This window comes from Pteropus vampyrus, unplaced genomic scaffold, assembly GCF_000151845.1.
Source record: "Pteropus vampyrus isolate Shadow unplaced genomic scaffold, Pvam_2.0 Scaffold3, whole genome shotgun sequence".
In the NCBI taxonomy this organism is placed as follows: domain Eukaryota; kingdom Metazoa; phylum Chordata; class Mammalia; order Chiroptera; family Pteropodidae; genus Pteropus; species Pteropus vampyrus.
The window spans coordinates 5891137-5918494 of record NW_011888784.1 but is presented as its reverse complement, the minus strand read 5'-3'; the positions used below and the strand labels follow the sequence as shown (position 1 = coordinate 5918494).

Below are 27358 nucleotides of genomic sequence, written 5' to 3'. Positions count from 1 at the left end.
CATCTATGTTTGAATATCCTGACACAGAGGATTTCCAAGGTGTCCCATTGCATGCCAAAGGCAAGCTGAAAAAGTGTTCGTATAAGATTGTAGAAACTGGGGCCCAAGGGTCTAAAAGGGACATTCCACACAAGCTGGGAGGGCTGGAAACCATGAAGGTTTTTGAATCCCATGGAGGGCTCAGGCCAGATCTGGGATGGGTGGAGAGCCCCTGCAGTTGAAGTGAGGGATTGACTCCATCACCTTTGCGTAGGTTAACTGGGGAAGCCTGGAGAATGGGTTGGATTTCGAGGGCCTGGAGCAGGGAGTCAGGCTGGTCCAATAAGTGAGGTGAGGTAAGGAAGGGCTGAATGGAGACAGAGCTGACCCGGCTGATCTGAGAGTTATTTAGAAGGGAGAATCTTCCAGACCTAGCTATTGGTCGGATGTGGGTGGGGAGGGGGAGCTGAGAGGAGAGGGGTGTCAAGGACAACTCCTGGATTCTGGAGCAAGTAATTAGAGAAATGGAAGCTTTTAAATACTCAGTGGTGAACTTAAAAATCACATAAATCATCAGAGACTGAACCAGCAGTAGCTCCAGCTCCCCTGATGAGACATCAAAACCAGAGGAAAGGAAGAGAAAGGGATCGGGCAGAATGGAGCAATGATTTTTGTTGTGATGTCACAATTGCTGGGAGAGAAGAAATTCTGACTCTGAACACAGGGGAGAATAGGTTGCATCATCTTCATTTATACTTCCATTCATTTATTCACTCACCAAATATTTCCTGTGCTCACTCTACGCCAGGCCGTGTGGATACAGCCACAAGCAAATGTGGATCTATCAGCTGTATGCTGCGCATTGCTATTTTACAAGCATTTACCAGGCATCAGCTCTGGGCACCAATGACATCAGGGAAAGGTGGGCTCTCACAAGCCTTGCCAACACCCAGCACTAACAAAGAGCTAACTTTGTGCCAGGCATAGTTCTAGGTACTTCACATGTTTTAATTCAGCGAATTATTTTATAGCAGAAAAAACTGAGACACCGAGATGTTATGTAACTTGCCCACGATCGCACACAGCTAGTCAGTGTCAGAGCTAGGATTTGAACTTAGGTGATCTGGCCCCAGCCACCAGTCTGGCACTGCTATATCCCACAGCAGCACATATGAGTGACCTTGATAATCATTGTCCCTAGTATAGAGTCAGAGACGACCCATGCTTCATTGACCTCTCTGATGTTCCATTTTTCCAAAATGGATAGACTTCCTCTTAGCTACCTTAAAAACTACCTTACAAATGCAGGGCCAATTATATAGTGTGTGCGTGTGCGTGTGCGTGTGCGTGTGCATGTGCGTGCGTGCGTGTGCGTGTGTGTGCGCGTGTGTGTGTGTGTGTGTGTATAATGATTTCTCCTCGATACGAAGTGCTCTTACATCTCTTGCCTGCTTTTCAGCCCAGGGGTCTAGGTAGTTACTATCATAGTACTACTCCCACTTCAGAAATACTCTCAAACCAGTGCCAAAGGGAAATGGTTCATATTCGGATGATGGAGCAAATGAATGGGGGCCTGGGGTCTAACACCACAAGGACCTCACCACCAGGCTGGGGCTCCTTCCAGGTGGCCTGGCTTATGGGGCCACCAGCCAGATGTTGACCTGCTTAAATGACACTTGCTTTCCTTGTCCCAGAGTTAATTTCTTCCTCACCTACAGCAAATGTTTTAGCACTAAAGGTCATGCCTGGTTGAGGGTCAGGCTTAGGGAGACTCCAATACATACCCACTGGTTGATACATGGAATGCCCACGAGCTCATGGCCACAAGCAAGACCACAGACTGGGTTAGGAGCTGAAGCTACAGCCTGGCCTGTGGGGATTTCCAGCAGATTTAGGTGAATGGAGGGAAGGACAAGAAGCTGAGGAGCCAGTGGAGGGGGTTAAGGCAGAAAGGGCACAGGAGAGAGAGGAGCTAGGCTGGGAGAGGGAAGCCGAGCTGGTGGGAAGGGAGATTTGGACAGAATTCCTCCATTTATCAGAGCTGGCAAGGCCTCTGACACCATTCGGTCACGTGGTTATCAAGCCTTCCCCCGCCCAGAGCCCTTTGCTTAATAGAGGGAGGGCTTGCTTGGTACTCCAATGGACAGTCTAGGTCTAATGGATCCACGTGGGGGGAGAGTGGGTGCCCGTCTGCTTCCCTACCCCTCTGTGGTTCCTGAAGGCCTTGGTGCTGCCCAGGGCTCTGCACAATGCAGTTCAGCTGATTCTTATTGGACCCCTTCGTTTTACAGATGAGGAAAGCGAGGCCGTAGAAATTTAACCAGATGAGGAGTTGGTAGCAGAACCAGGCCTCCAGGTCCCTAGTTCAAGCCTCTGTGCAGCCCCACGACTTTGCCACATGACCTTGAACTCTCACGATCCGCCCAGAGTGGGCCGGATTTTCTGAAGATAGCCCAGTCCCTTCTCGCCAGCAACCCAGGTGCTCGAAAGGCCTCCTGCTTGCTCAAGACCCACTTGCACCCCATTCACAGGAACCAGGGCCTGTGCCTAGGCTGAGAGAGAGGACCAGACCAGGGGGAAGCACAAAATTTCCAGACAGCCTTGGGGACCAAGAAGAGCTGGCCTGCAGATATCTGGACCCAGGGAGGAGAGGGAACGGGGTCAACTCTGTGTGCCCTTCCTACCGTTCCTCTCTCGAACTTGTTGGTGCGGTTTTCTGACTTGCCAAGGTACCGTTCTCCAGTGTCCCCCAGGTCTCCATAGATGGTGATGTAGACCTTGGCATCCGTTCCTGCTCCAGGAACATTTCCTGTGAAGATCTGCACCGAGTACAGCACAACTGGGCAGGCAGTTGGGCAGACGGAAAGACAGAAGGACAAAAGGAAGAAAAGGATGGCATTGCTTTAGGTTTGGGGAAACCGGATTTGTAGGAGGTGTTATGCTTCTGGCCCAGGCCTCAAGGAGGAATTAGTGTCTTCCTTTTATTCGCTCATTTATACACATTCTGCTACAAGTCCGAGTGGATTTACCAGTGGGAAGTTCGTCCATCTGATCTGGACACAGGCAGCTTCCAAGACCCAAAGGATGGAGACTTTCCCCAGCCATCCAGCCACCCACAGCATCCAGGAGAAAGACTCAGAAAATGGCCTCACCTGTTACTTTGTGGTCACTAAATCTACCAGCCCTGACACACTAACAGTAATGTGCCCTCCTATTTGAGAGTGACCGGTATCCACGCCAGATCCTTCTAAACTGTTTATGGAAAAGATCACAAGTTTTTGAAAGAACTGTTTCTCCTCAGTGTCCATTTCCCTATTTTCATTTCTTCAACCCACTGCCATTCACCACTCGTCCCCAGCTCTCCAGGGAAATCCCTCACCAAAGCCACAGTGCCTGTCACCCTCTCCTTTGTCTCCCATGGCCTGTGGGAAGGGCTCAATAAGCACTAGTGTGACAGTTATTTAAAATATTAAGGAAAATAAAAACTAATGCTGTCTTGTTTTTGTTTTGCTGCTGTGGGCTCGTGGAGGAAGAATAAAGTATCTCTGCTCCTAACTTCCACTCCAGCAGGAAAAGGTGAGTTTTGAGTTTTTCTGAAGGCTAAGGATTCTTTGTCCCCTTTCCACATTTCTCTGTCCTAGGAACTTTTGAGTTCCAGGCCAAGGTAGAGGGAACTTAGCCTGATTATCACCAAGGGAAGGGATGAAAGTTGTGGCTCTGAGGTGAAGGATAGAAGTGGCCTAACTAAGAGGAAGGTTATTTTTCCCAGTCTGAAAGCCAGTGAGAGTTTGGGGGTCTCCACAGGTGGCAGGAATCCCTCACCTGCACATAGACACCAAACAGGACGATGGCTGTGGGCTTATTTATGGACTCGAAGCAAGGAGGCCAAACCGAGTGTCAGGTGACAAAGCCAGGGTCCATGGAGAAGCATTTTTGGCCATCTAGAAATGACACCTGTGTGTCAGTGGAGAGCCAACAGCAGCAGTGTCTCCATGTGGCAGGAGGGCACTGGCACAGGCGATACCCGTCCTGGACTAAGGGCCAGATCCCTCCTGGAAGGCTCAGGATTTCTACAAGGCTCTTATAAGGGGATTTCCCTCCCTGCAGTGACTGAGATGGACTTTCTTACCAACCCTCGCATGTGGGCTCAGAACCACATTTAATTAAATTTGGAAAAGTGAGGTGATAAGAGTTGCTCATACTCATGCTTATGGAACACACTGACGCCCACGTGGTTTCTATTATTTTCTTCATTTTCCCTTGGATTCCACAGCATGAGTCTCCCCTCTCTCCTTCTGCCTCTCGGAATGCTCCTTCCTGAGCAGGTTTATGGGTTCCTGATCGTCTGCCTGCACCCTGGATGCCACTGTCTCCTGGTTCTGTCCACTTTCTTCGCCATTCACCCTGCCCTGGGTGTCGATTTCCATGTGTCCCCGAGTCTGTATCTCCAACCCAGTTGCTTCCTGTGCTCTAGATGCACATCCCTGTCACCTAGGGGACACGTCCATTTGCACTAGACCAGAGTCACACACGCACGTCCGAACCTGAAATCTACGTCCTCCTGTACCCTCCTTTCCAAACCTTCTCCCCACCCATCCTCCCCGTCTCTGTAGCCCCACTCAGCTCTCTCCTCTCCAAACCTCTTAAATGCCTTGTGAGAATCACTCTCAGGGGCCTGCCCCACTCAAGGGCAGGATCCGGGACTCGTCACACTTTTCCCCACGCCCACCTCTCCCAGCTCAGTGCAGAATCCAGCCAGCATCTCATGCGTTGCATCACTAAATAAAATCTCTTTTGTGTTTAAGAGCCGACACATCTCAAGCCTGTCTGGCTAACACTGACATGAGTAACATCAGGCATTTTGTCATAGGTTAGATATAAGCGTTGACTGTCTCCCCTCCCCCATTTTTTCTCTCCATCCATTTCCTGGCTGTGCGCTCAGCCCTGCTCTATGTCTGGGCAGAACATTTTCTAGGAGCCCTCGTCCCAGAGTGGGGGACCGTGTCACCAGGGACTGTGATTACATGGCCTTCCGGCTCCCCCTCTCCCGCCCCCGCTGCTCTCTTCAGTCCTTTGGGAATTAGGAAAACTGATTCAGCTTTGGGGTGCTGAGCAATGCGGCTGTGCAGTCAGATCCAGCTATTTCTGGATCCTCCTCCCTCCCTGTCCCACACAGGCCACACAGCGCTCGGCGGGAAGATGTTTCCCTAGAAACATCACCAAGCACAGAGTGGGTTTGCGGCGCGTTGTTAATACAGAGCAGCCCGAGGGTGCCGCTGGGACAGCTTCCGGAGCGCCCTCCGGGATCCGAGGACAAAAGGGAATTATCCCCCAGATTTAGTAACAGAGAAAATTTAGAGAAAAGGGTATGGATAGGGAAAGGCACGTTATCGAGGCAACACTTGCTTTTATCTCTAAGCAGTGGCAACTCAGATTACAGGAAAGGCTAGAGCTGTTTTATTAGCCCCCTGGCTCCATATGGGGCCTGGAATCTTCGATGTTACTATGGTCTTTTTCCAAGAAGGCGGTGCCACAAATACAAGTTGGATTTCCAAGGTTTTGGAGCACCTCTGATCTTTTATCGAAGATAAAATACAAAAGTACACTTTTGTATGTCATCGGTGGTAGGAAGTCTGTTTTTTGCAAGTGGATTTGATTGTTGACATAGCTAAAGCTTATTCAGAGCTGACTAGCTGATGAACAACATGCAAGTGGACATGGACAATGGCATTGCTGGTCAAAACAGAGGTGTGGCTCCATCCGCGTGGTCCAGGAAGAATGCATGTGTGTGTGCGTGTACTCACACACTCACATGTGCAAACTCACACACACACACACACACAGTGTAGAAAGAAGAGGAGGCTGAGGACTGAGCCTAAAGCAATGCTACCTGGCACAGGAAAGGAAAAGAGCATTCAGTCTGAGAGGTAGGTAGACACCCAGAAAACAGTGGTTCGACAGCAAGGAAGAAGTACGGAGGTGTGTGATGCAAATCCTGCAGAGGAAACCACGTGCATGAGGGATGGGCAAAGGTAACTGGCACCAACGGATAGGAAACCCAGGACCCAGAACACTGAGCAGCTGCACCCAGCCTCCGAGAACAATAAACAATGGCTCCAGTTATGGATTAATCCAGGACATTTCTGGATTCATCCTTGGTTGGGACAGCTGGATCCAGCAAGAGCAGAGAGGATCAAGCCCCACAGATTGTAGCCAAGTAAACCAAGTGAAGGGAGAGAACCAGAACCAGCATAATCCAGGCACAGGAAAACACCTATCTGTCAGGCCAGGAAGGGATCGGAGCACGAACCTTGGAGCGAGACGGCCGAGACTTTGAAGAATTGCCCTGCCATTTATTAGCCGTGTGAACTTCAGCGGATTATGTAACTTCTGTGAGCCTCAGTTGCCCTCTCCACGGAAGTAAGATAATAACTGATCCTTCCTCCTGCTCTGTCTGGCAGAGGGCAGGTGCCCTACAAGAGAGGTGACGGGGACGATCGCACCACACTTACTGTCCAGTGGCTCCTCTACTTCCTTGTAGATTTGCCTTAAGGACCCATCTTTCATGTATTTCTCAGTGAAGATGTCATAAGGGACCAGTTCTCGAATGGTCTTCTTGTCATCCTCTGAGGTGGCAAGCCATCGATCACAAGGGAAAGTCAAGGTCTCTGTACCCTGGGGTGAGGAAGAGAGAAAAAAATTAGTCCTTAATGTGGAAACTACCAACATCGGTGGTTCATCAGCATGTCAACACTTATGGGGACCAGGGACAAGGAGCGTGGAGCCCCACAGATAAAGCAAAGGCCACGGGGATGCCCCTCTCCTGAGCTCCGCCCCAATTCCAGCAGATGCAGTCTTACTTAAACACTTACACGACCACATCAGAATTGTCTCTTCTGTCAATTCTCAGCATCCTTTAAAAATAGACATCTGAACCCCATCCTGGAGACACAGATTCGGTGGGTAAAAGACAGGGCCCTATATTTTTTCATTTCTCCCCAGTCACTCATAACCACAATCAGGACTGAGAGCAGCCTCCTAGGTTTAGAATTCTGTGGTTTCAGAATGTTTTCCACGTTGTTCGGGTGGATTTCTTTCTGTGTGTTGACACATAGCAGGAAGGGCACGCGTGGTCATTCCCTAGTAGTATGGCTTTGGGGTGAGGAGCAGAGACATGGCTGCCCAGACCCTCCTCCTTGACCCCTAAGCCAGGTTCTAAATTAGTTGGAGTGAACTGGGAGAATTTTTTTCAGATTTTATCTCAACCTAATAAGGCTGAAGGTTCCTATAGTGAATTTGCCTTGAATCTCTCCTGGAAAGAGGCAATAGAAACAGCAGGACGGATCGATCAGAAACTCACATCTTTATCTGGGAGGAGCCTGCGGATGTCCACGTAGGAGCAGTGCCACCCAGGATTCATGCCCGTATTATCATGGCCAATTCGAATTTTTTCAATGACTTCTCCCACATCTTCTAACTTTGGAAAAGAGAAAATGCACCAGATGTTAGCTGACGGATCTCAGAAAGTACAACCTGAGCAAAAACCTGCTTCCCCAGGGCATTGGCCTTGAGTCCCTTTGAACTTTCAGGGGTCGCTTTCTCCCCGTATGTCCCCACTGTCCAGCCAAGTCAGCCCCGACTCTCCTCTGCCCATGCCATGTCCATCCTTCCCTTCCTCTCTTCCCACTTAAAATCAGCCTAGTATCCAGAACTCGGTTCAATCAACCTCTAGGAGGCTGCCTCTGCTTTTCACGGTGGCGTCCAGCTCTCTTTCATTCCTTATTGTTGTAGCAGCTCGTTCTCTGCTTGAGAACGGACTTGGGTATGAGAAGATGAGTTCTGGTTCCGCCCACACCCTGTCTTGCCAGCCTGACCTTCTCCTTGGCCCATCAAGAGCCACCCCCATCTCCAGCCACTCCTCTTCTATATCCCACAAATTCCAGTTCCTCAAACTTGATGTTCTCTTGCCACAGGGCCCTTGCACATGCTTCCCTGCCCCTCCTTTCCTCTTCTTTACCTAAACCAGTGTCTTCTCAACCCCGTCCTTCAGGTGTCAGCTAGAGGATCACTTCCCCAAGGAAGCCCCCTGGCCACCTCCAGAAAGTCAGATCTCTTTATGAGAGACTCTTACAGCATCCTACAGACCCCCTCTCCCAACCCAGAGCACTTCTCACATGTGAAGTTTGCATTTATTTGTGTGATACTCTCTCCTCTGCCACTGAAAGCCACAAGGGCAGGCTCCCCAAACCTAGAAAACAGCTAGGCACTGAATAAGTATTGCCTGAAAGGATGAAGGAATGAGTGTTTCCTCATCTGCAAAATGAGTGTGATAAAGTCAGCTAGGTTCTCTCACACGCAGTACCGAACCTTAACCACGATGCTGTATGTGTGAAAAGTCCCATTGAACAGAAAGCTGATGTGTGGGGGCCATAGTGAGTCACTGACATTCAGAAGTTGTGATCTCTCCTCTCTCCTGCCTGGAGCCTATGGTCCCAGAGTGCAGAGGGGAGACTCAGTCCGGAATGACTGATACTTCTCTGGGAGCCCTCTAAGGAAGTAGCAAGGTGGCCAGACACAAGGCAAGGTCATCTAAGTAGCTGGCACAGCCTCCGTGGTTATATCTTTGTCAGGCTCCCATTCCAGGACCTCCAGAAGCCTCTGGGCCTCTCCCAGTTCCCATGTATCATGTTCTTCTCTGAAATGGTACAGTGTATATCAGTCCACATCTTGCCTCATCCTTATGAGCATTTGGGCAATAACGGGATAAGAAATAGATAAAGAAATCAGGGCAAAGGGAAAAGAAGGCAGGGAAATATTCAGATGCCTTGGCTCATGGTTGGTCCATGAAATTCATGCCTTGAGATCTGATTCGACAGTTGAAGGTTAAGGGGGCGTATGTAGACTTGAGTTTCCTGGCAGCCCCTGTGGGGAGCTGGCTGCCTGCCTAGCTGTTCTATCAAGTTCTCAGTGCTATAAGGAGATGGCATAGTCAGTTCTGGGGTGGATGAGGGCTCTTGGTGAGTGAATGGCATCTGAATGATTGAGTCATTCATCAAATGTGAAGATTCCATAACCCTAGACCAAAGTAACCTCTGAATGAACTGCAGCAGCCTCCAACCAGGTTTCCTCCCTCCTCACATGCCGTCCCCCACTGGACAGCCAAGGGGAAGCCCATCAGCATTGCTCGAGGAACCTCCCCCCATTCCCACCCCACCCTCATCCTGGCCACTTGTAGCCCTGGCCCTGCCACCTACAGGCTATGGGATCTGAGGCAAACCACTTGACCTTCCAGGCCTTACAACTTTCTCATCTATAAAATGGGGGAGAATAATGTCTCACTTGGCTGAAGGCAGGGGTGTGAGCAAGGTAACCCCTTGAGGTCACTTCTAGGTCTAAGATCCCAGACGTGGTTCTTTTTGTTAATCAGTCTGTCCTTCCGGGTGACCAGCATGGCGCCACATTGCTGGAAACTATGAATTAACAAGAGTGCTGTAACTGCTGTTGCTTCTGCCACCCTGCACTGCTCCCCCAACTCCCCACTGGCCAGCTCACCCACACTCCATCAGAGCAGCGAAGTCCCTTGCGAGCCCCTGGGGGGCTTTCTGAATCATTAAGCAAAGATCCGTGATTTCAGGCCAATGATAGTGCCCTGGACATTTTAAACAAGGCCTCATTCTTTCACCGTGGGAGGAATACAAAGTCTAGGGGTGAAGTCCTTGGCTCACAGAATCTCCACTTGAGGACACCGAGCTGCCTGCCAGAACCAGGGAGTGAAGACCCATCTGCCTCTCCCTCTGTCCAAGCATCTCTTTTTCCTCCTTTCTCATCTCTGAGTGTGAGATGTGTGGACCTCGGCTTTGATGGTACTTTTGTAACCTTAATCATCCACTCACTCAGTCACATGTGCCGTGCCTGGGAGGCCATCTCAGCTGTGACTCCTCAGGGAGCAAGGAGGACTTGAGGGGACCACTGACCATGGAGGGCAGGCCTCAGGGATGGACTCATACAATACCAGAGTCAGAAGGGACCCTAGCGTTCTCCCAGGAGGTGAAAGAGTTAAGCTCTGGACCCTACCTGCTTGAGTTAAACTCTGACTCTTTTGTTTGGTAATTCTGACACCGTGAGCAAGTTATTTTCTGTGCTGTTTCAGCTATAAAGTGGAATATGATCATATTATCTAACTCTTGGAATGGTGATGAGGATTAAATGAACTGATATGCATCAAGTGCTTAGAACAGGGTTAGTACATGGGAAGTGCTCAATAAACATTAGCTATTATTGGTATTTTCTTGTGTCTTAGGATAAGGCCACAGAGAGAGGGAGTGGCTTGCTCATGAGTTAGTGGCTGAGCCAGAACCAGAACCCAGGGCTAAGGGCTCATAATCCAGTGCTCATAATCTTACCTGAAGGTCATCCAGAAAAGAGAAATAGAGAAAAACAAAGCTTTTTCATGTGTTTCCAAGCTCTCATACTCCCCCAACACCCAGATAGATTGGAAAAGAAAAAAGAAAAATATAGCACCAATTACTGGCAAATGACAGCTGCCTATCAGTGAGGACTTCATTGATAAAACTCCCTGGCAGTGAAGTGTAATCACAGCACAGCCCCTGGCGGCAGCAGGCGTGGGTGACTCATGCTCCGTGACATCTTGGGTGGATGAGATGAATCACCCTTGAATTTTCCTTGTTAAAAGATTCCACCAAGGTGGCAACCTTCCCACAAGTGCTGGTTGCTCCCCGACAAGGTGCGGGAGGGAGCTGGCCATGCCCACTCTGGGCTTCGTTTCCCACCAGAAAAAGAGGGGCACATCTCCAAAGGTGCCCACTACCTGGGGAGTCCAGGCTCCTGAGACTTCCACTCTTCTCCTTCAGTCGTCCCCTTTAAGTCCTGCTTCATCTGGGTTCAACCCTAGTCACGTCATTCTCCTCTTGTGCCCTCTGGTCAAACCTCAAACCATATTCTGTGCTAATTTCCACCTAGGGTCCTTGGCCATGATGCTTCCCTGGCTCAAAATGCCTCCTTTCCTTGTCCCTGCCTCTGCCCACTTCCAGGGGCCTTCTTCCCTCTGTGAACTTCCTCAGCAGGCTCAGTCAACCCCACCATGTGCCCTCATCCCCATGGGCTAGTCTACTGCAAGGGCTAAGAACACATGTTCTGAGCCAGTCTCCCTGGGTTTGAATCCCTCCTCCCCTAGGCCCCAGCTGTGTGATTTTTACATAAGCTACTAAATTCCCTATGCCTCTGTTTCCCCATCTGCAAACAGGGATAATCACAGCCCAGAGCTGCCATGAAGTTTAAATAAGTTAATATAGGGAAGCTCTATGACAGTGCCTTCTTACTCACAGGAGCAATTATTGGGATGATTACCAGACTCTCTCATTAACTTTGTGTGGAGACTGGGGATTCCCCAGCTGGACGGCATGCCCCTTGCAGGCAGAGTCTGGGTCCACCCCTTCTCTTGTCTCTCCTACCCAACCTAACACACAGTGGGAGCACAGGTGAGGCACTGAACTGAAGTGTACAAGATACCAAGGTGCTGTGACTCACGTCCACAGCAGACATCAACCAACCAAACCCCCAGGCCAGAGCTGAGAGGGATCAAGAAGTACATGGGATGCTCTGTATAGGGTTGGCTTGGTGGGTGAGCAGGAGACAGAGCTATGTGATGAGTGAGTCTGAAAGCCAGGCTCTTCCCGTGGATAGGTCTGTTGGTGGTGGCACTGCAGACAGCCCCAGTGAGTGTGGAATTGTGCCTCTAGTTTCCCCAAGCCTGTCCACTCATTATGGCCTTTGATCCTGACACCAGTTCTAGAGGGACAGGGCAAGGCTCACCACCCTCCTGGTTGCTCAGATGTACTGAGGGCCAGAGAGGTTGATGAACTGCCCATCTTTCTCACTAACAGCAGCCCATCGGGGTGAAAGTATTGTCTGCCTCTGCACTCAGGGCTCCTGCTCCTCCTCCATCTTCTGGGCCCACTTCACTCCCCACCAAGTCCTGGCCCCCCAGCAGCCTGCTGAGCCCAAGTACCTCCATAATGAAGCGAGAGGCAGACTTCCGCTCAAAGAACAGCTTCTGCTCCCTCTTGTTTGTGCACAGGAACTTCTGCTCGGTGCACACGCCATCGCAGCCATAGATGACGATGAAGATGTTGGCATCTGTCCCGGCAGCAAACACATCGCTGATGTAGAGGGTGATCTCATAAGGAACAACTGAGGGAAGGGGACAGAGGGTAAAATCAATCAAACAAAAAACAAACATGAGCAAAGTCAAGTTCTTCACCAGAACCACCACCCCAGACCCCTAAACCAGCAATTGCTGCCCAAGGACCTGGACCTTCACATGGTTACCTAACATAGTGATGTAAGATGTTTCGTGACATTTTTATTTGCTGCATTTGTATATAAATATCTATACTTACTCTGGGCCACAAAAAAGAAGAAAGAAGGAAAGAAGAGAAGAAGGAAGGAAGGAAGGAAGGAAGGAAAGAAGAGAAGAAGGAAGGAAGGAAGGAAGGAAGGAAGGAAGGAAGGAAGGAAGGAAGGAAGGAAGGAAGGAAGGAAGGAAGGAAGGCAGGCAGGCCAGAGAAACAGTTCAAACAGTCCTGTGATCTTGACCTTTGAGTCACTTTAAAAGTCACCTTCTCACAGGTGGCCCCAATCTTCTCCAGAAGAGGAATTTGCTTTTCATTTATTATGATGGTTACTTAGCCGTAGAACTGTAGTAAGAATAATTGTATTCGTAATAGTTGTACTCGCGGTATGCCAGACTCCACACTAAGCATTCTACATTCCTTATCTCAGGTATTATTTTACTCCATTTTACAAATGAGAAAACTGGGGCTGAGAAGGGAAGTAACTACCCCCAAATTATATGGCTGGTCAGTGATGGAACTCGAACTTGAATCCTGGCATTTCTGACCCCAAATCCTGTGTGGTCCACCTCTATGGGTGCTGTTGTCATGAACTAGAGGTGAGTACTGCTGCCTGCCCACAAGCTACAGGGAGGGGTGGCCTATGCAGGTGACCACCGGTCCCACAAGGGCCTGCATGTGGCCCTCCCCAGTGGGTTAAGGGGAAACACGGTCTTGACTCTGCCAGGCTCTCAGGCATTATGGAGGTGTGTTCTCTGCAGTGCCATGTCCCTTCCTCTCGGTCTTCTTGGGTTTCTCCATGGCCTATGGCCCAGAAGGCCTTGAGCAGAGAAGTTGGCAATGGATTTGAGCTTTCCTGAGACTGGTGGGCCGTGTGAGAAGCCCTGGAAATGTTTGGGCAGGAACAGCCCACCTGTCACCCTCATTGTCCTAGGTCTGGGCTCTGATTTATCTCCTGGTTTCTAAGCTCTGCCTCTACCATTGAGTTGCTGTGTGTCCTGGAGCCAACATCAGGGCCTCGGTTTCCTTGCCTGGAAAATGAAAGGGTTTATCTAGATCTGTGGTTTTCAGTTTCTTTAACTGTGGAATTCTCATAAATATATGTATCAAGAATGTTCAGAAAAAAAAGCCAACTTGATTTGTTAAAGCTGAGGAGATGCTCTGGATGGCATGAAATGGGGACAGGGTGGGGCAGGGGCTGTCGTTTCTCAGACCTTCCCCTCCACCCCCAGCTGCCCTAAAACACTGGCTTTGACCAGCAGAGAACCTGAGGACATAGGTTGAAGACTAAGGTCCCTTCCAGGCCTGACATGGCATAATTCTGACATTCAGGGTTCCACGCTGTGTCCCCCTCTTCCATGGAGCCTGTCAGTTCAGACATCACGACAGCCCCCTTCCTAATTCATATGCCTCTACTGTGTGGGCAGCACATTTCAGCTGGTCTGTGAGTGGCTCCTCCGTGTCTGTTCTTCATGGTTTCATGTGTATTGAGCGGCCCTGATGAATCAGCTGCCTGATTCCTTTTAGGCCCCTGCTGCTGATGCCTAGACATTGTTTCCCACCACTTCTGGGACTGCAGCTCCTAGCCCCTGGAGCTCCCAGGCTTTGGGGCCGCAAGACCTTAACCTGTCAGGGAAGTAGGTTCTGAACAGCAGACCCCTCCTCTCTGTGCTCCTGCCTGGGGAGACTGCACTTTGAAGCTGCCTCCACAGCTAGTCAGTCTGAATGTCGAGTCTCCCGTGCTTTTTTCCTTTTTGGCAAATGTGAGTGTAAGACAAAGGGCACGAGGGTTAATTTTAACATCAGACTAGAACTAAATATATTCAAGGTCAGGCCTTACAATTTTTTTTTTTTTTTTTTCTGTAGAGAGCAAGGCCTGTCCTAGGGCACAAAGTGAGATATGGATACTTCGGTCCTGAGGGCTCCGACCCAATACTGCTGCCAGCTGTGTGTACATCTGTCAGGTCAGTGTGTCTGTCCTAGACTGCAGGTGGATCCTGGAGGCAGAGGCTGCATCTAGAATTTGCTTTGTACTTGCAGGGACCCTCCCAGAGGGAAATGTCACTTTATTTCAGGCTTTGAACCAGGAGGTGTTTTGATGATCTGGTCATTCCCAGTTTAATTGCTATAGGTAGAAAGAAAAAAAAAGTTCATTGATTCATACTGTTTACGTATGAGTTGTTTGGGGGAAATCTTTTGGTATAGCTAATTATTTGGTTAGAAATTGTATTCTCTGGGTTTGGTTCAGATTTTGGCCTATTCAGACAGATTTTTTAGTTTGGTTGATTTCAGTTTGAGTCTCAGTATATAGTATGTAACTATCTGTATATAAACTTTTAATACATACTTTCTGACGATGACAATAGAAAAGAAGTATCAAAACTTCACCCAATTATTTCCCTTCCTCCCTTCCTTTAGCGGTAAAAGGAATTACATTTAGCTTCTTTTCAATTTTTTTTCCCCTCAAGCTGGATAAAATCTTATAGCAGTGATTTAATGGCCAGAATGAGGACTGATGATGGGGTTGATAATGATACCCCACAGTTATTATTATCTCTGTTTATTAGACAAGGAAACTGAACCCCAGAGAGGCCAGGCTCTCTGCCTGTTGTCACCAGCTTGTTTGGGGTAGAACTTGAAATAAGTCCCATATTTTCTTTCCCTGGGTCCAGAGCTCAGCCTTCAGCTTGCATAGGGCCCAGGAAATTTGGGAAAGGAGCAAGAGACCCAAATCTCTAAGGGCAGCCTGGCCCAGAGTGGACACTGGAGGAGGGACTGGGACCAAGTTGGGGTGGCGGGTGATGGAGCCTGGAAGCAGGGCCAGCCTTGCTCTGTATGGTTCCTACACGGCGTGTATAGCCTCGTCTGAAGCTCGGTGTGGAAGAGGTCCCTGACGATGGCCCCGTCTTCTTCATTCCTGGCCAGCCAGCGGCCACAGGGAAACGTCATGCACTTTCCAAGAGATGGGGCGTCCACCTCTACCCAGTCTACAAACCAGCCTGGAGCCTTGCCTGGAGGGAGAGGAGACAGAACCCATCAAAAACTTCTGCATGGTGGCTTCCTATGGATAATTTCAGGGGCTCCAAATGTCCTTCCTTACTCAGTGGCTGACGCCTTACAGCTCGACCATGAACGTGTCATCCCTTTTGCTTACAGCATTGCTAAAATGACTTCTGTAAAAACGTGCACCCAGCTGAAGCTGGATCACACTCCAGGCTGCTGTCAATGAAATTAGCAAGAGCGAAGGAGCATGGGGAAGAGATGACAGGAGAGCAGGAGTCTGAGGGGAGGGAAGCAAGGGCATTGTCCAGGGTTGAAGGCATTCCGAACAGGGAGCCCAGAGATGCCAAGAAAGCCTGTGTTAACAAGGACTTAATAATGTCACTTAGTGACAGGAATGACACTCCCAACCACCCTGGCCTCAGTTTGTGGTTCATAAAGGGGAGGGAAATCAATGAAGGACTAATGGTTTGTCCTCCCTAGGAAAAGGAGTGCTCAAGCTTAAAACAGGCAATGGAAGCCAGGCAGAGAACCCCGCCCTCAGTCCCAGGTGCTAGGAGGAGGGCCTGCTTCTGTAGGCTTAGATGATCTGGTTTGAAGACCAAGAAAATGAGTCTGACTTTACTAAGAGAGAACAAACTTGGGCCCATTCTTTGTCTGGCTGTAGCGTCAGTGCATTCTAGAAAGAATGGGCTGGACTAGTGGTTCTCAAAGTAGGGTCCCAGACTAGCAGCCTCAGTATCACTTGTGAGAAATATAAACTCTTGGGCTCCACTCCAGATCTACCGAACCAAAGACTCTGGGGATGGGACCTACAAATCTGTGTTTTAACAAGCCCCCCCAGGTGGTTCTGATGCACGCTCAAATTTGACAACCACTGAGCTAGATCAGGGATTCTCAAACCTACCTGTGCATTGAAATTACTGAGGGCGGGGGATGGGGAAAGGCTTTAAAATTCACCAGTGTCTAGGCCCCACTTCAGACCAATTAGATCAGAATCTCTGTGTGCAGCCAGGGCTCTACTGGGCTGAAGGGAGTGAGAAAGTTGTGTCATTATGGAAGTCAGGTGACATCCAAGTTTCCTCCAGATTCTTTCTCAGATACTCAGAGGGACCGATCTGTGGTCCTTATGTTCTTAGCAGGGAACGGAGGGGATGGAAGCCAGACCTGTGTTGTCATGGCCGATCCTGACTTTCCATAGATCTCCCAGATCCAGCGTCTCCACTGTGAAGATTTCGATGCTGTCCCTCTCAAACTTGTCGCTGTTGGTCTTGGAGGATTTCAGGAGGGCCATTCCTGCCAACCAAATGACCCTAACATGACTGGCTGGTCCTGAGACCTTTAAAACCGAGTCTGACCACCCCTTTTAGTGTTTCATAATAACCAAATTTTTAATTTTCATCAATTTTAGACTGTACATTCACCATCCACTGGGCACAGGTGGCATAGTTTGTTTTGGTGTGTGTCTTTTTATTAAGCTTTGTGATAACCTTCTGAGCTATGTATTTTTATTTCCAGTTTGTATCTAAAGAAAAGGAGACACACCAAGAGGCCAAGTGCCTTATCCAAGATCATCCAGAAGAAAATGGTGGGCCCTGTCAATGTCTGCTCTCCTTCCATATCCCTTGCATTTCTCTTCGTGGGGAAGAAGCCAGTAACAAAGTCACCCTTCCCACGCTCCCTGGGGACACAGGGGCTCCCCTGCAGAATGTAGAATGTGGGAATTCTCTGCAGGCTCAAATGCCCCCCACCAGCCATCTCACATACGTAATCTGTCCTGGGACCTTGGCTGTGGCATCAGTCTGAAATCTGGGGTGGTCTAAGTGTCGTAAGACACCGGCCTCAGCATGCACTATATTGCCTTCGAGTCCCTTACCCTGCGAGTCCCGGCCCTGGGCCAGTCTCATGTAGGGAGTCTTCTGATACTCACAGGCTCATTAGAGACTGGTTCAAGTGCACGAAAATCAGATAGACCTTGGTTCAGTGCCTGATTTTGCCACTTGACATCTGGCCTTACTTAATTCTCTGAGGCTTGGTTTCCTCAGATGTCAAAAGGGGTGGTCTTGGTGCCTTCCCATAGAGTTGTGAGGATTTAATAAGATGGTGACTGTTAAGTGCTCAAGAATGCGCCTAACACACAGAAACCCCCTGGCAAATAAAAGCAGTTGTTAGAGACCTCAATTCCATGTCCCATTGTTCAGTAACCATTACAATGACATACATTTATAGTTATGACCTAATGCATTCATTATACATTATCTAACTTATTTAATAATAATAATAATAAATGTTTTTTGAGTATCATTTTGTTTCAAATATTTTAATGTTCAATTTCATTAAATCTACAAGTCTATGAGGCATATACTAGTTTAATCTCCATTTTAGAAATGGGAGAAACTAAGGCATGGAGAGGTTAAGCAACTTTCCCAAGGTCACACAGATGGTAAGTGGTAGAAGAGAAATTTAAACCAGTCAAGCTTGAGTCCATGCTCTACCACCACACCACTGTATTAGAATATGAGCACCCCAAGATGATGGATTAGGTCCATTCATTCTTCAACTATGCTTGGTACAAGGCTCTGGACCTACAGGGTTTTGAGCAAATACATGATGACTGTTTGAGAGACCAATTCTCTCTGAACTTACTCTGAATGGCTGGACAGGTAGCCCGAGTGGATAGTTGACCCCATCACTAAGTACCACCTTCTCTGAGTCCCTGGGCATAAGTTCCAGAATGACTCCAAATTTCCTGAGCACCTTATATACAGAGCACCATGAAACCCATCGGCTGAATCTCACTGGAGGCTGGGAAGAGCTTCTTGTGATGGAGTTAGAGTTAGGCTACCTCTGCCATTAGCACAGAAGGAGAAAGGTGGCAGAAACACAGAGAAGTGACCACTCACTGGATCGGGAAGCCCCTTTATGATGCTTTTGAAAGGCAAACAGAGTGGACACAGGAAATGGTAAAAACTTTCAGAAAGGTCTAGAAAAAAAGTGACCATAGGATCAGTCATCATGACCTGGGGTGAGGATACTCAAAGAAAGATTATTCGTATGGCTTCCACACACTTCTAGGACTATAGAGGCAGCAGTGAAGACAGGAGAGAGGGCAGGGGACTCTCTGCCCCCTGGAGCTCAGAAGGACTGCCTCGGGAAGGTTTCGGAAGAATTCCAAAGGAACCAACATTCACAACCTGGGTGGACAAGTCACCTCATGCAGAGGGTTTTAAGAAAAAACAACAACTGCCTTTCTTTGATAAGGCTAGTTGCATGCAATCTGCCAAGAGTCAGAGGCATACAAGTGTATACACAATGGGAAAAGGATAGTCTCCTGCATCAATGGTGCTGGGGAAACTGGATAGTCACATGTAAAAGGGTTAATTTGTATCTTACACTATACACAAATATTTGCCCTTATCTTACACTATACACAAAATGTTGACTCAAAATGGATTAGACTTAAACGTAAGCCCTAAAACTATAAAACTCCAAGAAGAAAACATAGGGCAAAAACTTCATGGCATTAGCCCTGGCAAGGATTTCATGAATATGACACCAAAAGTACAGACACCTAAAACGAAAATAAGCAAGTAGGACTACATCAAACTAAAAAGTTCCTGCATAGCACAGGAAACAATCGACAGAGTGAAAAGGCAACCTACAAAATAGGAGGAAATATTTGCAAACCAAATATCTGATAAGGGTTAATCACTGAAACATATAAAGAACTCCTACAACTCAATAACAACCACAACAAAAAAACTAATAACCCAATTTAAAAATGGACTAATGACTTAAACAGACATTTCTCTAAAGAAGACATACGAATGGCCAATAGTATATGTAAAAAATGCTCACTGTCACTGGTTATCAGGGAGCCACAAATCAAGATCACAATGAGATCACCTCACACCTGTCAAGTTGGCTACTATCAAAAAAAAAAAAAAAAAAGAGAGACAACAAGTGCTGATGAGGATGTAGAGAAACTGGAACCCTTGCACATAGTTGGTGGGAATGCAAAATGGTTGCTATAGAAAACAGTATTAAAGTTCCTCAAAAAATTAGAAATATAACTTCCATTTGATTCAGAAATCTTACTTCTGGGTATATATCCAAAAGAACTGAAATCAGGATCTTGAAAAGATCTTAGCATTCCCATGTTCACTGCAACACTATTCACAACAGCCAAGATGTGGGAAAAACCTAAATGTCCATTGACACATGAATGGACAAAGAAAATGTGGTATATACATACAATGAAATACTATTCAGCCTGTATAAAGGACATTATACAATATGCAACAACATGGATGGTCCTTGAGGATAATACATTATGTGAATAAGTCAGACACAGAAAGACAAATACAGAATGAGTCTGCTTATATAGAGTATCCCAAATAGTCAAGTTCATAAAAATCAAAGACTGGAATGGTTACCAGGATCTGGGAAGAGGGGGAAATAGGAAGTTATTAATTAATAGGCATAAAGTTTCAGTATGGTAAGATGAATAAGTTCTTGAGATCTGCTATACCAAACATACTTATAGTCAATAATAATGTATTATACGTTTAAAATTTAAGAGGCTAGATCTCATGTTAACTCTTCTTCCCATAATAAAATAAAATAATAAAGGGGGATTCTTAAAATGTTTTTTTAAAAAGGGAGAGAGAGAGAGGCATGACCATGATTTCCTTGGAACGTTCTGCTGAGTCTTCCAGTTTCCCGGGGAGAATGTGGGTGAACCTCGGCCCTGCATTGCTTTCTTACCAGTGTCGTCTTTTGTGCCAAAGAGCGTGATGAAGACGTTAGCATCTGTGCCTGCATTCTTCTTGTCTCCAGTCTTTATGGTCACTGAGAATGTGGTAGATTTATCTGCAGGAGACAAGTGTGGACAAGTGAATGGTGGGTAGCTCCTCCCAAGAAGGAAGGGGAGAAGAAATGTGCTGAGTATGTTTCTATATTCATGTCACCCGTTTCTATGAATCACTTTACTTGCAGAATGTGTTGCTCTACAGCTGCCTTTCGTCTGAAAAGCAGACATGAGGCCTCCCTCACTTCCAGCTCACACAGGAAGCCCTCAATCAATAGCACTGTAGGATGCTTACGGGAGATTTGAGGTGACTTGAGGGTCAGAGGCTCATCAGCCAGGAGCCCTGGTCTGACTCTTCCAGGTAGGGAAGAGTTTTAGGGATGCAAGTTTCAAGAGAGAAAGCACAAGCATCATAGAACTCTCAAAAGTTCATTCTTTCCCTTGACAAAGATGTATTGAGAGCCTCTAATGTGCCTGGAAGGGAGGACACAAGACCAAGTCAGAACCAACTACAACCTATTCCATTCCATTCCATTCCATCCCTCCCATCCCATCCCATCCCATCCCATCCCATCCCATCCCATCCCATCCCAAGCTTTGTACTCTATACCCAGCTTTACGGTACACACGTGGGAATATGCCCCCCTCACCTCCCCATTCTTGCCATGGAGGAATGAGAGGACAGTACAGACATAACACCAGAGGAAGAAGCATCAAGAGTTCCAGGGGAGGGAGAGAAGATGGAGACCTAGGATGGGGGAGAGGTAGAGGGGAGGGATGCTGGAGGGAAGAAATCAGCACTAGTTGAGGAAACCTTTCTGCTCCAGGGCCAGGTTATCGAGGGGGTTGTTGTCACCAACCCCTCCACCCTCCTCGTCCTCCTCGCTTGGCAGCACGTAGGACTCATCCACTGGCAACAGCTCCCTGGACAGCTGTCCATCATCTTCCTCCACCGCCAGCCAGCGTTGACAAGGAAAGTAGTACCTGTAGGGGTAGGGAATGAGGAAAGGTCTCATAAAGGAACAGTCATGGGCTGAGAAATGAGAGGCCCTCAGGGGAGCTGAATGCTACCCTGTATGCCCCACAAAGCACTGCTCTTCCATCCTACTTAGCCCGTCAATCACCCATTAGGTCACTTGCCCTGAATAGAGAACAAATGTGGGAATGAGTCTCCAGACAACCACTGAAAATGGCTGTGTAACGCACCTAGAGCATAGCAGACCCTCAATCAGGGTCATATTGGAGGTATCTAAAGAAGAGTTACCTCTAGGGACTGTTCCAACCCTTTCTGGAATTAATCTATTAGCCAGAGCTACTTCGGCAGAGAGGGTTGTACATAAAACCTGCTCACTACAGAAGTGCTGAATTTTAATGGAATGGCCTAATCATGTTTTTGGATGGTACAAAGAGTATGGCTAAGGAGCTGGCACAGCAGACAGCTGGGGCATTTGAAGAAGGGAGGTCCAAGTTAGACTTCTTAGTGCAGAGACCAGGCCTGGGGCAATGCAGGCACTTGGACAGAAGGGGAAGTGGATCAGGCATGAGAGAGGCAGCAGAGTGTGGTAATTAAGGATTTGCCTCTGGAGCCACAGTGGGTTCAAATCCTGGCTCTGCCACTTATAGTTATGTGACCTTGAACAAGTTCCTTCACTTCTCTGTTAGAGTTGCCAGATTTAGCCAATAAAATCACAGGCCTCCCAGTTAAATGTGAACTTTAGGTAAGCAAGGACTGATGTTTTAGTATAAGTGTGTCCTGAGGCTCAGAGGGGTAAAGTAACTTTCCCAAGGCTACACAAGTCAAAAGCAGGAGAGAAAGGAATTGAATCGAACATTCTTCAAAGGGTGAGTCCGAGCCAGCTGTTTCACCCCGCCCCCTCTCAGCGTGGCATGTGTTTGTTGAATGAGTGAATCAATAAATCAAGCATAACTTTTATTCATTAGTATTTGTGATATGCCTACTATGTGCCAGGCATTCTTCTAAGTACTGGGGAGGACTCAGCAATAAACAAAACAGATGCAGTCATTACCTTATGCGTGTACCTTTTATTTATTGCAAGGAGAGGCACAATAACCAAATACAGCAGTTTATTGTAGGTCAGAGGATATGTGATATGGAGAATAAAAAAACAAACAAACAGAGAACAAGGAATAAAAATTCCAGGAGTGGGGGGGGTGGGGCCGCACTGAACAGGTGGCACCTGAGCAGAGACCTACCTAGAGAAAGTATGAGAGTGAGCATTGGGGGAAGCAGTGCCAGGAAGAGGGGACAGCACATGCAAAGACATTGGGGGGAACGTATCTATTGGGTTCAAGACACAGCAAGGAGTGAGCAGGAGGGGAGTTAAGACTTAGAGATAAAGAGGGGGCATGGGGCAGAGACTGGCAGTGCTCTCTCTGGCTCTTCCCCTGAGCGAAATGGGAGCCTCAGGAGGTTGTTGAGCAGAGGAGGGATATGACCCTGAGAGCTGAACTGCTGTAGACAGTAGGAGGCACTGGGTGATAGAGAGGTACCAGTCAGGAGGCTCTGATCAAGGGGTGGTGAAGATGGGAGATGGGGTCTGAATCACACTCTTCTGAAGGAAAATGCAGCCCACAGATTGGGGTGGGGCATGAGAGGCAGAGAGGGTCAAGGACATCCAGTTTGCACAGAGGCGGGTGATTGGGTACAGGGCAGCTGAGAAATGAAGTCAGTGTTCACTTATCCTTATCCTGAGCTAGTCAAGGTCATGTGAGGCCTAAAGCACTGTCGGGGAAAATGGTGTCTCTCTGAGAGAGAAATTTGTTGTTCTGATTTCGTTTCCTTGAACTCCCATAATTTTACATCTATCTCCCGGAGCAGGCTTTGCCCAGAGTTGCTCTCTGACCTTGTGAATGGTTGGAACCAGCTCACCACAGAGCCCTTACTGCTGTTTCAATATCAAGGAAACAAAGACATGCAAACACGCAACACCAGTAGGAAAGGGCAGAGAGGGAAGAGTTGGAGATGAGGGGAGTGAGGAGTGGAGGAAGGAAGGAAAGAGAGAAAGGGAGGAGCAGAAGAGAGATGAGTAATGAGAGGGTTAAAATGAGAGTGATAAAAACATAAAATACTAGGGTGTAATCTTAAGAATGTGTAGCAGCTATATGTAGAAAAACATAAACCATTACTGAAATACCTAACGGAACACTTGGGTACATGGAAATGTGTACCTGGGGAGTAGCACTTAATATTCTAACTATGCAATTATCCACACATACATTTAATAGCATTACAATCAAAATTCCAATGGGATTTTTTTCAAATCATTTAATGTCTTGATTTGAAAAGGTAAAGTTAGCTAATATTTTTAAAGAATAATGAAAGAGGATAAATAGTACTTTAAATAATTTAAAAATTGTTGGGCTGGCCCAGAAATGCCAAAGTCATTGGAACAGACTTAACTAACCCTGTCGGAGCTGCAAGGCAAGCTGGGGATGTTCACAGTTTGTTTCTGTCCTTACTTTTTTTCATGGCACTTTATCCTTTCCACTTAAATGCCTTAGAGTTTCAGAACATCTTGAGAAGTAAGCTGGGCTGGCATCATTAAGCCCACTTATCAGAAGAGCAAACAAAAGCCTATAAAGATGGAGCAACTTGTCCAGGGTGACCTGGCAAATTTCTGGCAGAGGATCTACTCTAGGTCAGGACCCCAGTTCCCCACCACAGGGTGGTCCCATGGCCCTTTTGGGTCATCACAATGACCTCATGGAAATCCATGACATCAGGCTGTGTGTGAGCTGTGCCTCACTGTCCCCATCTGGGGACAGAGAGAGCACTTCCATTGTCCCCCACCTCTTGGGGCAGGAGAGAGGTGGGAGATGTAGTGAGCCCCGTCACCCCCTGCTCTTCATGGAGTGGAGCCCAAGAAGAGAGCATGCTCCAAGAGACACCAAGCTGCAGGTCAAGAAGTTTAATTGAACAAATAAGTATTTATTGGGTACCCACCAGATTCCAGGCTCTGGCAGACCCTGGGCAGCTTCACCACCCAGTCAGGATCTCGTCTGCTTCTCTCCCATCCGCCCCCCGCCGCCCTCGCCGCCCCTGCCACATCTCGGGCCCTCCTTTCCTGTCTACTGCCCCGTGGCCCCTTTTGCCCAAGAGTCAATGTGTCCAAATGATGGAAACACAGCAGATTCATCGTTGCTGGTCTGGAGTCCTGGCCCTGGCTCTGGGTTCACCTCCATGGGGGTGGTTCCTTTGCCTGTCAGGACAGTACACCCTTCCCGACCTAACTCATGCTGTGAATCTTCGACAGGGCCAGTGAACTGTGGCTTGTGGTTTGAATCTGCCCACCACCTGCTTATGTACATCTCACAAACTGAGATATTTTAATGGTTGGAAAAAATCTATATAACTAATATTTCGTGACATGAAAAATTACACAAAATTCGTTTCAGTGTCCATTAAGTTTAACTGGAACATGGACACATCCATTCATTTAGGTATCTTCCACGGCTGCTTTCCTGCTGCAGAGGCCAGATAGAGTAGCTGTGACAGAGACCAAATGGCCCCCAAAGCCTAAAATATTTACCATCTGGACTTTACAGAAGTGGTTTGCTTATCTCTGGTCTAGAATATTAGAACAATGTACTGGAAGTCAGTTTAAACACGGAGAGACTTATGTGTGACTAAGTCTGGGCATGGAGAGTGGGCCAGTGACGGTCTGGCAGGGACAGAAAACCCGACCTTCTGAGTTGATGGACTTCAAAAATTGGACTGGATGTTCTACCAGACTGTCACCTGACAGGGCAAGTAGCTCCAGCGGGCAGAAAACAATGCCCACCTTGCCAGCTACATGGGCCAAACCCACATCACAGCCCCCTGCTCCCACCCTCAGGTATCACAGCCCCCCATTCCTGTCCTCGGGCATCACAGCCATCCCACCCTCACCCTCAGGCATCACACCACCCCACCCTTAGGCCTCCTTCCAGGACTATTTTAGTGGCAGGAGTGGCCTACCCTCCCTCCCCATCAGCCCCACTCACGTGGTCTCGTTGTTCACGTCAGTAATGTCTATTCTGTCCAGAAACCAGCCTGCTCTGTTCCCTGAGTTGTCGTGGCGAATCCGAATTTTGGTCAGGGGCCCCAGGTCAATGGCATAGATGGTGAACGTGTCTGTCTGGAAAGGGCCAGGGTAGCACTCAGAGGGGTGGCACCCTCCCCGCTTACCACCCTCCCAAGACCAGAACCCATATTTGTGTTGTGGGGTGGATGTGCGTGTACGTACGCAGAGCCTGTTGCTTGGGTATGTGCTGTGTGTGCACAGATGTGCATAATCTCCTTCAACCACAAATTTTGATTATGCATTTGCTATGAGCCAGTGTAAATTTAAAGTGATTTACAGAAACGGTTGACCTGGATATAGAAGTGGAAAGACAGAATGTATACAAGTGCACGTATAGGCACTGGAGGAAACTGACAACACCAGGACCCGGTAAGTGAATGAGATTTTCTCGGCTACAACTTTTTAAACTCTTTAACATTAAAAAATATTTCAAATCTACAGAAAACGTGTGGACAATTCCTGTATACCTTTCACTTAGATTATTGCAACATTTGCTTCTTCTCTCTCTCCCTCCACCTTTCTCTCTCTTTTTTTCTTAATTATTTGCAAGTAAATAGCGGATACCGTGATCCTTTACCCCTAAATTCTTCAGCATAAATTTCCTTAGAACAAGGACGTTTTCATAGAATCACTGTAAGTATAATCACCAAATTCAGGAAACTTAGCATCAACAATATTATTATCTAACATGGAGGCCATATTCAAATTACATCAATTATACCAGAGTTACGTCTTCTACAGCAAGTTTCTTCAAATCCGGAATCACAGTGGCTATGTTTAAGGGAGAGCACTGCACCAGAAATAAACCCCGACATCCAATAACGGGAAAAGAGTGTTGAAAGAAAAACCAGGGCCTCTGAAATAAACCAGAGCCCAGAAGTATTTTACTGGATTTGGTTTCTTTCTTTCTTCCTTCTTCTCTGTTCATGAGGGAACCTGGCTTTGGGATGGGGGCAAGAACGGGAAAGGCGAGATGAGGGGCAGTCTTCAAGCCTCATATAAGAGGATATTATAAAATCTCTAAGGACAAAGATGACAGCTGTATTTTTCATGTTTTTCCCCACTATACCTGGAAGAGGGAGGTGGTGTATTTCTTCCAGTGCTCAAAAGCCTTCACGGCGCCCACTGCCTCAGGTGTAGTTCAGGCTTCTCGGCCTGTCCTTCGAAGTCCTCATTCCCCACACCAAGCTTCCCAGAGGTAGCACCCACCATGGCTCAGCATGAACCGCAGTGTGGCAGGAAGACTCACTGTTCCTCATCTGGCCTTCCACATTTCCACCCTCACCCACATCTTTGTCATGAGGTCCCATCTTTGGAGAATATCTCTTACTGCCATCTTTAGATATCTACACCATACTCATCCACCAAGACTCAGTACATCTCTCCTTCCCACCAAGTTTTCTCTAAAGCACTATCTTCTGGTGACCACTTCCTCCTTGAACCCCTGCTCCACCCACTCAGCACCTGAGCATCTGCTACCTATACTACCTCTGGCTAGTTCCTGTGGGCTGGACCCCCTCCTGCGCCTTTCTTATGTTCCCTCCCCAAAGTGCCGGTACTCACAGAAGACGCACTTCCGTGACACCTGCTTGGGTTGAACAAAGCTCACTGCTGGACACGGCAGTCACTGTGTGTGGAGTGACTTTGGGAATCACCAGAGGGCTCCCTCCATCTGTGTCCCAATCACTCATCCAATGGCCAGAAAGCCCGTACCCTACCTGTCCCTGCTCAAACTTGTTGGACTTGTCTGACTTCTTCAGGGGCCGCTCGCCCGTGTCCCCATACTCCTCGCCGTAGATGGTCAGGTAGACGTTGGCATCGGTGCCAGCCTTGGGCACATTCCCTGTGATCACTTGGACCTCGTAGGTGTTGGCTAAAGACACAGAAAGACGTGGCATTGAGGACACCTGGGCTTAAGCATCCTAGGCTGAGCATCTAGGATCTGGGCAGATGGTGGAAGCAGGAAGGACCTACAGATACCTCCACGTCTGTACTGACCTAGAACTGAACTTGTCCCTCATCCCTACCCAAGACTTTCCTTCCCTGTGAAGCCCAAGAGGTTGTGAGTCCTGGGAAACTTCACCCTCAGCAACCCTCCTACCTTATACCCCCAA

At 47.9% G+C, this 27358-nt stretch overlaps 1 protein-coding gene across 3 annotated transcripts in view; it reads right to left on the bottom strand.

The window, feature by feature from the left end:
* Positions 1–27358, bottom strand: part of LOXHD1 (lipoxygenase homology domains 1) — a 146079-nt gene that overhangs the window by 36673 nt on the left and 82048 nt on the right. For 2 of the 3 annotated variants that reach the window (XM_023530906.1, XM_011361105.1), the window contains exons 20-29: positions 26963–27117; positions 25165–25298; positions 20975–21144; positions 20118–20222; positions 16518–16646; positions 15197–15361; positions 12008–12189; positions 7340–7456; positions 6492–6654; positions 2664–2818 (exon numbers count right to left, since the gene is read on the bottom strand). In XM_023530906.1, coding sequence (XP_023386674.1) covers positions 2664–2818; positions 6492–6654; positions 7340–7456; positions 12008–12189; positions 15197–15361; positions 16518–16646; positions 20118–20222; positions 20975–21144; positions 25165–25298; positions 26963–27117 — 1475 coding nt within the window. Of the gene's footprint in view, positions 1–2663; positions 2819–6491; positions 6655–7339; positions 7457–12007; positions 12190–15196; positions 15362–16517; positions 16647–20117; positions 20223–20974; positions 21145–25164; positions 25299–26962; positions 27118–27358 lie in introns of those variants that run through there. The other variant, XM_011361113.2, reaches the window with a different exon arrangement.